General features: G+C 38.2%; 1 protein-coding gene across 2 annotated transcripts in view; it reads left to right on the top strand.

The window, feature by feature from the left end:
- Positions 1-12,956, top strand: part of LOC121407399 (sodium-dependent noradrenaline transporter-like) — a 50,047-nt gene that overhangs the window by 14,552 nt on the left and 22,539 nt on the right. For both annotated transcript variants that reach the window (XM_041598453.1, XM_041598454.1), the window contains exons 2-3: positions 3,379-3,885; positions 8,808-8,939. In XM_041598453.1, the coding sequence (XP_041454387.1) occupies positions 3,379-3,885; positions 8,808-8,939 (639 nt within the window). The remainder of the gene's footprint in view (positions 1-3,378; positions 3,886-8,807; positions 8,940-12,956) is intronic.

The raw sequence follows: 12,956 nt of genomic DNA, 5'->3' as shown, positions 1-12,956 counted from the left end.
TTTAATCCATGAACTCGAGAGTATAATGCGACGTCCGGGTAATATAACGTCCAACGATTAGAAACTTTTCCCAGGGACACTCATTCAGAGGTGATAATCGTTTGGGTGAGGGACCTTTCTCACCGCTTTGCAGAACGCTTTCAAGAACAAAGATAATGTATAGTGAAATGCCCTTCATTACAAAGTGCAATCAAGAAGTCTTTGTCGAAAATTGCTGAATAAAAAAAGTGTTTCGTCCTGGACTCTGGACAAACGACATATTTGTAATTTTTCGTCAGCTCCGAAACTTAGAACAATCTGCTGTTCCGGTTCACAAATTTTCGACAAAGACCCCCAGTTGTTTTATAGTCATATGACGGGTATTTTCTATACATTTACTGTTTGCTTGAATCCGCTTTGGGTAGCGGTGCGAAAAATCCCTATTGCACCTTAAAAGAAAATAAATAAGAGCGGTCCGCAGTCGACATATCTTCATGTGAAAATTCTGGCAAACAAAACACTGTTCGAGGTGGGTCCTGTCGACAGTCATGGTGCTGTTCGCCATTCACAACGCCCACAGTCGACACTTGTGTAAAAACTGGCGAGCAAGAGGTAGCCTGTGTCTTAAATGACAACTTTTCATATTTATTTGCATTTTTAACCGATCTGTTGCGTCCTTTTTCAGCGATGAGAACCCCTTGATTATTCCGTTTAAAAAAAGGCTTGTGTGTCGTATGGAGTGAGAAACATTTTGGGGGTAATTAAGGATTTCTTCATAAAATCGATCACTGTCTGTGCCCCTCCCTGATTGATGCCGTTTAGAGAAGTTGATATCGAAGGCGACTCTAGCACAAGGGAAATCGATAAGAAACTAAATTCTAAGTAAATACAAAGTGTAAGGTCCAAACTATTACAGGAAAGGAAAAAATGGCAGATAAGGCTCTTTAGCAGTGTCTAGAATGTACTTTGCATTTATTTTGTGTGTTTTTTAACTCTTAAAATACTTAGTAGAGGATAGGACCATTAAGAAAAAGAACTGCCTCCGATGTACATTAATAATAATATGCAACATTTACATAGCGCTTAATACAAATGTTTCTAAGCGCTGCATACTATTACCCCGGCTTAAGCACGGCTACCCTGATCGGGCGCATCAAGCATTCAAGGAATTCCTTCCTACCGGGTACCCATTTACTACACCTGGTTCGAGAGTGGCAAATGGAGATAAACGCCAGAAGGACGCTAGTGCTGCGGTGGGATTTGAACCCCGGACCTTGTGGTTCAAAGTCCGAAGACTTATCCACTGAGACACAACACCTCTACATTACGTTATCAAGGAAGTCTTAAAACACGTTATAGTCCCATACATAATATAATACAGCAAAGAAGAAACATTTGAATAATCTTCTCAACTGAAGTACAGATTTACTGGGGTAATATAAAACTTTACGACCAATAGCTTTCTCTTTGGTGTCCTCTTATTCTTTTTCTCCCTGTTTTAATTCCATTTACCTCCATTTTTCACGAGTTGAAAATCATAGGGACCGTCAGCTCCCCTGCCCCCATAAGCGCCGCCCTCGCTGGCTTGATTTCAAGAGACCCCTACCCCGTTCTCCAAATAATACACTTGCATAGGAAGCGGGGGGGGGGGGGGCTGTCCCCCTAAATTTGAGGTAGGGGGACGACCCCCCTAATTTTTTTTGTTGAGAATCCTTTTTTGCTTGTCAAAAAATGTTGGTGGTGTCCTGTGTCCATCCCAAAATATTTCAGGTGGACCCCCCCTAAATCTTTTGCCTTCCGCTGCCAATGTACACTTGCCAACTGAAATGATAAGGTAATGACAGAAAAGGAAATATATTCCTTGCAAAGAAATATACATTCTTGTGCGTATATGCATCTGCTTCATGCGTAATACAGTAGCTACACGAACTTCACCATAAATCAGGACAGACAGGTATATTACAAATAAAGTACAATGCCATCTTAGACATGCGAAGGTATTTTACGTTTGGTTTACATGTTGTAAAGAACTAAATTCTTCACACTAGCATTGATAATGTGTTATAAACCTTAATCGATAGGGCATATGCTATTTGCCTTTTCGCGGGGTTTTGTTTGCACCATACACTTTATCTAATTGGGATCAAGTAGAAAATGTGACAATCGAGCCGAGAGACCTCCATAAATGAATTCCATTTTGAATGAGTAAGTAAGGTTCAATTCTTACAAAATGCAAGAAAACCTTGCAAATTGTTATCCTGGTATTACATTAAGCGAGTGATCGTGCCTATGGACATTTAGGAACCAGTGGCAGATCTAGGGGGGGGGGGGGGGGTAGGTGTTTAACCCTCCCACCCCATGGGCTTCCTAACCAAAAATATGGTGAGGGGATCAAACTATATATAAAGGCCCTTCCCTGTTGACAAGGATCGCGCCAACAGAATAGGGGCGGATCTACGGGAAGGCGGATGGGGGGGGGATGTTATTAGGACGCAGCAAGGAGCAGATCATTGTCTATTGAGTCAAACCCGCTGGGAAAATCTTCATCTTAGCAAAAACCTAGATCCTCCCTTAGGAACGTATCAATTATTATCAATACTCCCTCTCGGTCGAAATACCATTTTCTCGTATTTTCTAAAGAATGTAAATTGTCCGTATGATATTTTGAACGCTGTTGATAAAACTTTCCAAGGTTTTTCTAAACTATTATGTTTTTGTATTATGTCGTTTGTTCACTAATTTCTGTTTTTATATTCATGTCATATAATGTGCAGTATATAAGAAGTAAAATATATACATGTATATATAAAACGGAATCCTTCGCTTTGATGATAATCGTGTAAAGGGCAATGTCTTTGGTCATTTGATCACGTTACATTTAATCTAAATTGCTTTATCTCTCTCTTTATTTTAAGCAGTGATACCAGATTAAGAAACATGTCTACAAATCACTGTCCGGCAAATAACAACCCGAGGATAAATGCAAAAATAAATGTTTGCAGGAATACTTTGCTGGAAAGAATAACAATGGGAACATACAGTTGCGGACAGACCCTAACCCCACTACTAACGTCAAGACTCCGCGTCCTCACAGTACAGTGCCCATGCCACACTAAATACAGAAACCAGACCGCACATACGATATGACATGACCCCCAAATGATTAAAAATCGATTGGTTTTCGTCAGGTACACCGGTGTGACATAGTTGCAAGAAACGCGCACGCAAAACTCAACGAGCCGACCGGGTGGGTATCTTCTTTCCAAACAAAGTTTCTTCCAGGCGTTCATTCCGGTGACGAACTTTAACCGACTTCAGACCCATGCTTCCGACTTTGCGAGATACTTAATCCTGTGGATGGTTGGTTGAAACTCATTTCGTGTTCGATTTTTATTCCAGGTTTAGTCGTGCAGGTTCGCCAGCCGAACACCATCAACATGGAGACCAAACCCATCGCCAATGGCGTCGCTCCCTCCGAGGACGTCACTGACCACGGCAACTCGAATTCCCATCCCGACATCGTCGAAGTCGGCATCGACAACCCGACGGTCGATCTCGGCGACGAGGTGCCCATCTCGGTTCACATCATCCGCCCCGAAGAAGCCGGCATCGCCCCGGTAGTCAACCACGACAGCATGCCTAATAACAATTTCATGAAGGATGGCTATGCCAATGACCCCTCCGCCACCGAACTCCTCAACGACACCAAAGTGGTGGAGATGGAGATGGAGGATCGGACAAGACTGCCAGTTAAAGAGGAATATGAAACGAACAATGATAAGGAGGACGACGAGGAGAGAGAAACGTGGGGAAGGAAAATTGATTTTCTTTTATCTGTCATCGGTTTTTCAGTCGATTTAGCGAATGTCTGGAGGTTTCCATATTTAGTATACAGGAACGGGGGAGGTAAGTTTTCTTCTTTTAGTTATTTATAAGATTTACGTTTTCCTCCCTTATTATCCCTCCTCTGAAGTTATAGGTGACTCAAAAGTTAATCGCATTTGTTAATAATGACCAGCCGAATATTAGATTTTTTTATAAGAATATACTTTTAAATCTCAATACATTTAAATTGAAATCTCCTCGCTTTATATTTAAGTCCAGACGATTTAATTCTGAATCTAATATTTACTATTCAAGGCCAATCTTGATTCATTTTAGATTCTTTGAATTTAGAGTGTACCCCCAACACCAAAGCGTTTTGTAATGTCATTGGAGCTTTAGAATTGACCAATATAAAAAAAAATCAAATCAATACGAAGTTATTCTACCGAAGAAAAACACATCAATACATAAGTTCTTTCAAGCACCAAGAAATTCCTTCAAGTGTGATTTTATTTATCCACCATTCTGTTTATGGTTACTCTTCGTAATTCCGAAGGTTCTTAATTCCGAAACACGTAAATTGCCATTATTGCCTATACATCGATGTTCGTTAATCCGAAAACGTAAAAGGGTTCGTTAATCCAAACATTTGTGGCGTTATTCCGAAGGTTCGTTAATCCGAAAACGAAATAAGGTTCGTTGTTCTGAAGGTTCGTTAGTCCGAAAACGAAATAAGGTTCGTTGTTCTGAAGGTTAGTTAGTTCGAAAACGAAATAAGGTTCGTTAATCATTACGTTTTCGGACTAATGAACCTTCGGAATTACAAACCTCATTTCGTTTTCGGATTAACGAACCTTCGGAATTACGAACCTCACTTTGTTTGCGGACTAACGAACCTTCGGAATTACGAACCTCATTTCGTTTTCGGACTAACGAACCTTCGGAATGATAAAGCTTCGGAATTACGAATGTATGCGTCTGTTTATCGTATTATATTCCAAAAGTGTAATGCCTCGTTTCATTTTAGTATTGTAAATAATAATTTTTTTTGTTGATTTCTACTTGTCTAAAGAAAAAAAACACACACACCAAATAACGTATTAGTCCACGACTAGTCCCCTTTCTACTTCTTCCTGGGATTTTCTAATGGGTTCAAATGTTATCTTAACTGGATCTGAACATATGCCTTTTACGTAATTAAAATGTCAATAACCCGATATAAAAAAGGCCGAGAAGATTATGCATTCCACCTTCATGGCTAGACTATTCATTTTCTTTGCTATTTCCATTTGGAATTACGGGGATCGGGCTTCAAATCCTAAGCAAAGCATTAATGTCCTAGCTTTGGTACTAAATTTGCCACTTTCAACCTCGTGCGCCCAATTACTTTGGTGACTCGTGGTAATACGGCAACCATGGTAACTGTCTAATTGCTGCATAAAGTGTTTCAAATTGACATTAGGGATTTTCCGCGCCGTGACGCCGAACAAATTCAAGAACACAGTTAACGTATTGAAAAGTCAAATCAGAGCTCGGAGGTCTTTGTCGAAAATGGGTGAACCGGGAACAGCAGTTTCGTCCTAACAAGTTTCGGAGCTGACGAAGAGTTGTGTATGTCGTTCAGAGTCCAGGTGGGTGTTTCATAAAGCTGCTCGTAAAATTACGCACAACTTTACGAACGACTGGAACATGTGCTTATGTCTTAAATGAATGACATATAGGGATGTATCATTTAGCACAAGAAAGGATCACCAGTCGTGCGTAAAGTCATTCGTATCGTACGAACAGCTTAATGAAACACCCACCAGGACTTGATTCACTAATTTTCGACAAAGACTTCTTAGTTGGTTGCTCTTCAGTTTGTCATGAAGGAAATCTTCACGATACATTTTCTATGTTCTTGAAAGCGTTCTGCGTAGCAGTGCGAAAGCTCATATAATAAACATGAATTACAAAATATGCCGAGGAAGTAAAGGAGTTGTAAAGCCGCATATAGAGGGGTGTTAAGAATATACCAAATCACGGCTCGATGATGCTCTCTAGTGATCATCGTTCAAACCAAGATTGACCTATATTCTGAGCGTTTTCATAAATAAAATACATTATCTTTGCTGTTTTCATTCAAAATTCGGGAATTTACATTGCAAGTTTCCAAGAACACAGAATACAACAATAGAATTCAATGGAACAAAACTCGATCCCCTTCCACGAGGCAAAACAACTTACCGATCATGCGCGCGGGAAAATTGCATATTGTCATGTTATGCGCATGCTCGACTTGATAATATTTTCGACGTAGTATTTAACGTCTCTCGTGAACATTTCCGTCCGCACTCTCAGAAATTTTGTAACCAAGGTTATAACATAATGAGCCTACCAACTGTCGACTGACAAAATAACATCCTTCATTCTACATGTTAATTTTCTATTTAAAAACATTTAGTAGGTTGATAATATAAACCAACCCTAAAGTGATTGGTTAACATTGGTTTGACTTTTAAAAAATCTGAGCTAGAAGGTCACACTTGTCACCTGTGTCTGTGATATGTTAAAAAAATGAAGCCCAGAAAAAATTGCATTCGAAAATAATTATTAAGTGCTTCAAAAATTGAAATATAAAGTGATCGGAAACACCATCTTAATTTCAATCCATACACTTATGTGTACTATTTAGGCGTCTATAAGACACCTATTTACAAAATCGGGGTTTGCCTTGTAGTTTTAGCTTTTCATTCTCAACAATGGTTGTTTTCAGGGTTTATTACTTCTAATACATGCACTTGTACACATGTTTCATCTTGGTTTGAGAATTTTTTAAATCGGCTGCTCACAAAGTTAAACAATACCTTTAATATATTTTCCTAAGAGTGTATAACTTTTCCCAAGAGTGTATGTGACATAAAGACTATAGGAGGGGAGGGGTAATTGCGGTTAGACTTTATTTGCAGATCATACTGGGGAATATGAAATGTACAATGAAGAGAAATGAATTACTCTACAAATCCCACTGTGACTTTTATTACTTTTATATTTGATTTTGAAATTCAACGCATTCCAACTTCGGGGTCTGTAATAGAAACAATTACTCCTTTAAAGTTTCCTTCTCAGAAAAACTACCAACAATTTTTGGCACATTATGGTCACACATTTCCAATATAAGCAGGTCTTTCCCGCGACCAGAACGGCGACGAATACTGATTTAAGTATACAACAATCGTTACTTGGAAATGGTACCGCATTTTATAGGAAAAGGCCATGTGTTGTAATAACATTATGCAGTATAGACAAAGAGGAAAAACAACCATTCTGAGTCAGCTTTAGAATTCATTTACTGTTCATATGATCATATTACCTTCCTGTTGCTTTTTGAATGTATTGTTTTCAATTGTAAAAGTGGTTAAGCCGAAAACCACAGACTGAAAACACAACTTCATACCCAAAGAGATGAACTTTAAACTCTTACGGTTTTCTTTTTTTCTTTACCTGTGTCACTATTCGACAAACATGACAGAAACTTCATCTCAGATTATATTTGAAATGAAACGTAGCCTGCTTGAACTAAAGAGAGAGTGGAAAGAGTTCTTTAAACTATAACCCCTTCCCCTTCTTTAGACAAGAAATATGCCACAGTCTGTCAGAGGACATAGACTTTTATTCCATACAGCATGTGCTTCACAATTTGGCCTACTTATCATCTCTAGTCTAAATTTGCTGGACTCCTTCTAATTCTTTATCTTGTTTTATCGGAGCACATATCGACATTCCAATATACATGAATAACAATGAAGATAAAAGTTAGAACAGAACTCAAGAACTTATATTTTGCTTTAAGAAAGATGTCAACAGAGTAAAAGGTTTATCCATAGTCTGCGAAATACTCTTAGAAAGTGTTTGTCAAACTGTTGTATACGAAACTTTCCCTCTACAATGCAGGCTTTTAAGAATGACAAGATCATAACAAATAATGCAAGATGAGGATTCAGTTTATCTAGGACTTCAAATTTGTTGATAAAGACCTGGTCTAAAGTATTCGAAATCCTTTGTAAAATTTTATTGACATTTGAATGCTAAAAAGTGGGAGGATTTGGTTTGATCGACTGGCTCTCGAAATTAGTTCACTCACATCAATTGCATACCCCGCGTAAATACTGAAAAGAAAATCGTAATGGTATAAAGTGTAATTCATTTGGAGGCGATATACTTAATAAACTATATCGTTTAGAGAATATTAATAAAATGATAACAAATCACAACGATGGTTATCGTAATGATAATAATGATGGTGGTGATGGTGATAATGATGATGATGATTATAATGATAATACACTGTAAAAACTGTGGTGTTAAAACTGACACCAATTGGTGTTAATAGAGGACCACACCCTGAGGTGTTAAATAACACCGTAGAGATTGAACATAACACCAAAGAGTGTAAATGTAACAACCACATGTGTTGTAATAACACCTATAGGTGTAAAACTAACACCACCAATTTAACACCGATGTAAAATAACTGGTGTGGTCCTCTATGTACACCGGTTAATACCACAGTTTTTGCTGTGTAGTATTAGTGATAAAATAATAATAATAATATTCATAATGACAATTACACTACTTCTAATAATAATGATAATACTGCTTACATTGAAAGTAATAATAATGATGATTATAATGATTTAATAATGAGAAATAAATCATTACACTTTGATTGTGTTGTTGATAACGATTGCAGTGGAAATGATCTTGGTGGTGATATAATATTGATCTATGATGATGATTATTATTATTATTATCATTATTTATATTATTAATTAGTATTAGTAGTATCATTATTATTATTGTCATTGTTAATATCATTATGATTATGGTGATATTTTAGTTGTAACACTTTCAGTTTTTTATCTGTCATCGTTATCATCGTAATTAGCATTACTCTATATTCATCGTCAATATTTCATACAATCTAACTTCTCAACTCTTCCATCTTTGACACACTCTCCCAGGAGCGTTCCTCATACCATACGTATTGTTTCTGCTGATCGGTGGAATGCCCATGCTGTACATGGAGCTGGCACTCGGACAGTATAACAGAGGGGGAGCTATTAGTGTTTGGAAGATCTGTCCAATTTTTCAAGGTAAGTCTGTGTTCAGCACTTAGATGACATTAACTTCTTATTATTTACTTTATGCTGTTGTTTGTCAGTGTATTAATTAATCAACTGTTCATATCACTGATTTAAAGATAGGGCGCGCATTTACCTTGAACCAATTTACTTATGCCAGCCTGACACTTGCACGATTTTGTGTCACGCAAATTTAGCGACCGGGTCGTGAACTATTCTCAAACTGTTCGTGAACTCGTCGGGACGATGCGTGCCAGTGCGTGGCAGTGCGCGCCATGCCACGACTGTCACGAATAGTTCACGAACAGCTCACGTCGTGTTCACGAATAGTTCAGCACGACACCGTCCGAATTGCGCAAACTCGTCGTGCCAATGCGGGAAGTGCGTAAACTATGCGCAAACTATGCGTGAACTCGTCGTGCCAGTTCGTGTCAATGTGGACACTGACGGGCACGCATTCGTGAACTTTTCGTGAACTCGTCGTGAACTATGCGTGAACAAGTCGTAAACAGTGCGGGAGCCTCCCAGTTCGTGCCCCAAAATGGCACGACTTGCCACGACAAAATCGTGGCCAAAAGTCGTGCAAGTGTCAGCCTGGCTTTGGTTGGGGAGTCGTGGTCTAGAGGATCTGACTTTCATATCTCAATCTGTGGGACGTTTGTTCGATTCCCAACCACGGCATGTTTGTCTTCAGAAATATACCCACATTGTGCTGCATTCAACCCAGGTGAGGTGAATGGATACGCGGTATAGGAAGAAATTCCTCCAAATGCCAGAGCACGGCTTTATCCGGGATAATTATAGCAGTGTATCCTAGCTCTGGCAAAAAGCGATTTAAAAACCCAGTTATTATTTGTGTATCCGTTAGGCCTACTTCAAACCTATTAAAAAACAAAGGTGAAAAGTATTTGTTTGAACATGAATATCAAGATATGCTGTTACAAAAGCGACTTGTGTCATTTTAGAGGCAATATAAGCAAAGGCTCTATACAAAGAAGACCGAACAATTTCATTTATGAAAAAAATAAACATTCGAAGAACATGAAGAATGGTAATATTTGAGTTAGTAGCGTCATTAATCATATTAATCAAATTAAAAATGAACAATGGAGCCAGCTCGTTATGAATATTTTCAGATAATCTTTGAAACGATATTCAAATTTGCGTGGCCCTCCTTGCGAATAAAGAAGAAGAAGAAAAAAGAACTGCGCATTAAAAGCATTGTCTTGTAAGAATAAAGGAGGTAAAAAAAGATGAAGGTTTTGAAAATGCAGATTCCTTTTGCTAAAAAATGCAAAAAACGTGAGACTTTTCTCAAAGACTACAGGGTTAGTGATGATTCTATTAATTTCAACACTTGAGTCAAAGGCATTTTTTAAGAGTAACGATAAGATTTAAAATACATTCCTTTTCATTATCATTCTACTTCATTATTATAAAACGCAGTCATGAACGAATTGCAAAGTTAAGACCTCAAGAAGTCATGTTATCCCTTAAAGAGGGATCGATGTTTACATTTATGATTGATTTCTCAAAACAAAATATTTCTTGCTCGCGCAATGAATGATTGATTATGACAATTGAACAGAAACCTCACACACGACCACCCGAAACAAGTCAGCACAGACATGACTGACGGCGCTCGATCGTAATTCTGATATTATTTGGCATATCAAGACTATAGAAAAATGGAACGTTTTTTGGCAGATCTCCACGTCGTATACAAAGAATCACAACGTTTCTTTGTTTTGTTTCAAGTAAATTGTCATTATGTTTGGTTGAAATATCGGGAAATTGTAAGCAAGCATATCGCAAATTAGCAAGGCTTCATAAATCTACGCCCGTCCGAGTACATCCAAAGGTTTCGTTGTCAAATTGTCCCAGTTACACCAAGCAGCAAATCAATGCAGGTTTCATACCATCAATGTAATATGAAATATTATATGTAAAATTGTTCAAAAAAGCACCTGCATGGGATTTTAATGTCAATAAAGATTTAGACGACAATAAAAAGGGTTTGATGATGTTGATGTTATTGTTGAAATGGGTGGTGATGATCGTTGTTATGATGGCGGTGATGATTGTAATCATGAAATGGGGATGATGATGATAATGATGATAATTTTGATAGTTTTCTAGTTCTTGATGATGATGATGATGATGATGACGATGATAATGATGATAATTTTCTACTTCTTGATGATGATGATGATGATGATAATGATGATAATGATGATGATGATGATGAAGAAGATGATGATGATGATGATGATGAAGAAGAAGATGATGATGATGATGGCGGTGATGGTGATAATGATGATGGTGGTGATGGTGATAATAATGATGATGATGGTAGTGGTGATGGTGATAATGATGATGACGATAATGATGACGATAATTGTAATGATACTGTTCTTGTTCTTGATGATAATGATGGTGATGGTGGTGGTTATGATGGATATACCAGTGGTGATTGTTATGATTACTGAGATGATGGTGGTGGTCGTAGTGTTGGTGGTGATGGTGGTGGTGAGGATGATGATGGTGGAGGTGACGATGGCACGCATAATGGCAATCATGTTGTTGCAGGTGATGGCGATTATAGTCGGGAGTTTAGGTTGTTGTCATGGTAATTATTATCCTTGAGATCCCCTATCTCCATCTCGTTCTCCTCCTTCCCATCATCAACCTAATAATCCCGCCTTAATTCATTTTCCCTATACTGCCTGGCCCCCATACAACTTCCAAATTTATTAACAAACTCCCTTAACATGCAACACGTGTGTTTGCAAACGAATAACAAGAATTCGTTTCCTTGGAAACGAACTCGACCATACGACATTTACTCTGTTTACAGTCTTGACCCGTTTTTCTTGAATTCTTGCATTACTGACCGAATATCAGTGACGGATTGTATCACACTGTTCCAATGACTAGTTTTACATTTGTGCCCGGTCGTTCGGCATTAAGTATAAATCAACCCAGCACGAGAGAAAAAAAAGAATAAAAGCCCAGATTTTAACTCAGAATAAGTGTGGGCGATAATATGAAAACCATCTGTTGACGATATAGCATCCACTGATTCACGTATACACTGTACTTGGTCAAGATTGTACTTACCCTGTTTCCTAAAGGGGTATACCAAGGATTTGGTACACCATGTGATGCATTTTTGTTAAACTTGCAATTCAAACTTTTATCAGTTTTCAAAATTTCAGAGCTGACAGCAGCAACCTCTTTTATATTTTAATGATTAATGTATTAAATTCAAATATGTTTTCAAGGACATTTTTCTTAAGATGTATGGTTAAATAAGCGAAAATTGTTTACGAAAGATGAATCCCACCCCCAACACTCTACTCCCTTCGTGGAGGAGCCGTGGTGTAGTGATTCTGACTCTCGCCTTGTAAACAGAGGGTCGTGTGTTCAAATCCCACCACGGTCTGGCGTCCTTTGGCAAGGCCTTAATCCACACTTTTCCACTCTCGACCCGGGTGCTAAATGGGTACCCGGTATAGGATGTGAAAGTCATTGTTACTTGTCCAGTACTGTGCGCCTCACCGGCGACTGACTGGAATACTCCCCAGGGAGTGGAGGATGTGCGCACGTTGTGTGCGGGAATGACTGATTGAATCCGATGACCGGGGCATCTGTAAAGCGCTTAGACACGTTGTTCCGATGTATTGAGCGCTATATAAAAGCGGATTATTATTATTATTATTATTATCAACAACAAAAATCGTCGATATTTACTTTTAAACGAAGGTGACCAGTTTAATAATTATTTTCTCCCTTCAAATAGACCGAAATATTAATGAATCTGTCCTGCATTCGTTTATAATTATTTTGTTTGACTTCATATCACACGTAAGATTTTAGATGATCTCATCTTCTTTTTGATTTCTGTTGTTGGTGGTAACTCTTGACGTTGATGATGATGATGATGATGATGACGACGACGACGACCATTCTTTTTTTTTGTTATTGGTTGTTATCATCTGAGTTAAGACAAAATTGTTATGTGCGCAT

This window comes from Lytechinus variegatus, chromosome 2 (assembly GCF_018143015.1).
Source record: "Lytechinus variegatus isolate NC3 chromosome 2, Lvar_3.0, whole genome shotgun sequence".
Lineage (NCBI taxonomy): Eukaryota > Metazoa > Echinodermata > Echinoidea > Temnopleuroida > Toxopneustidae > Lytechinus > Lytechinus variegatus.
The sequence above is the reverse complement of the archived record's forward strand: the minus strand, read 5'-3'. Positions and strand labels throughout refer to the sequence as shown.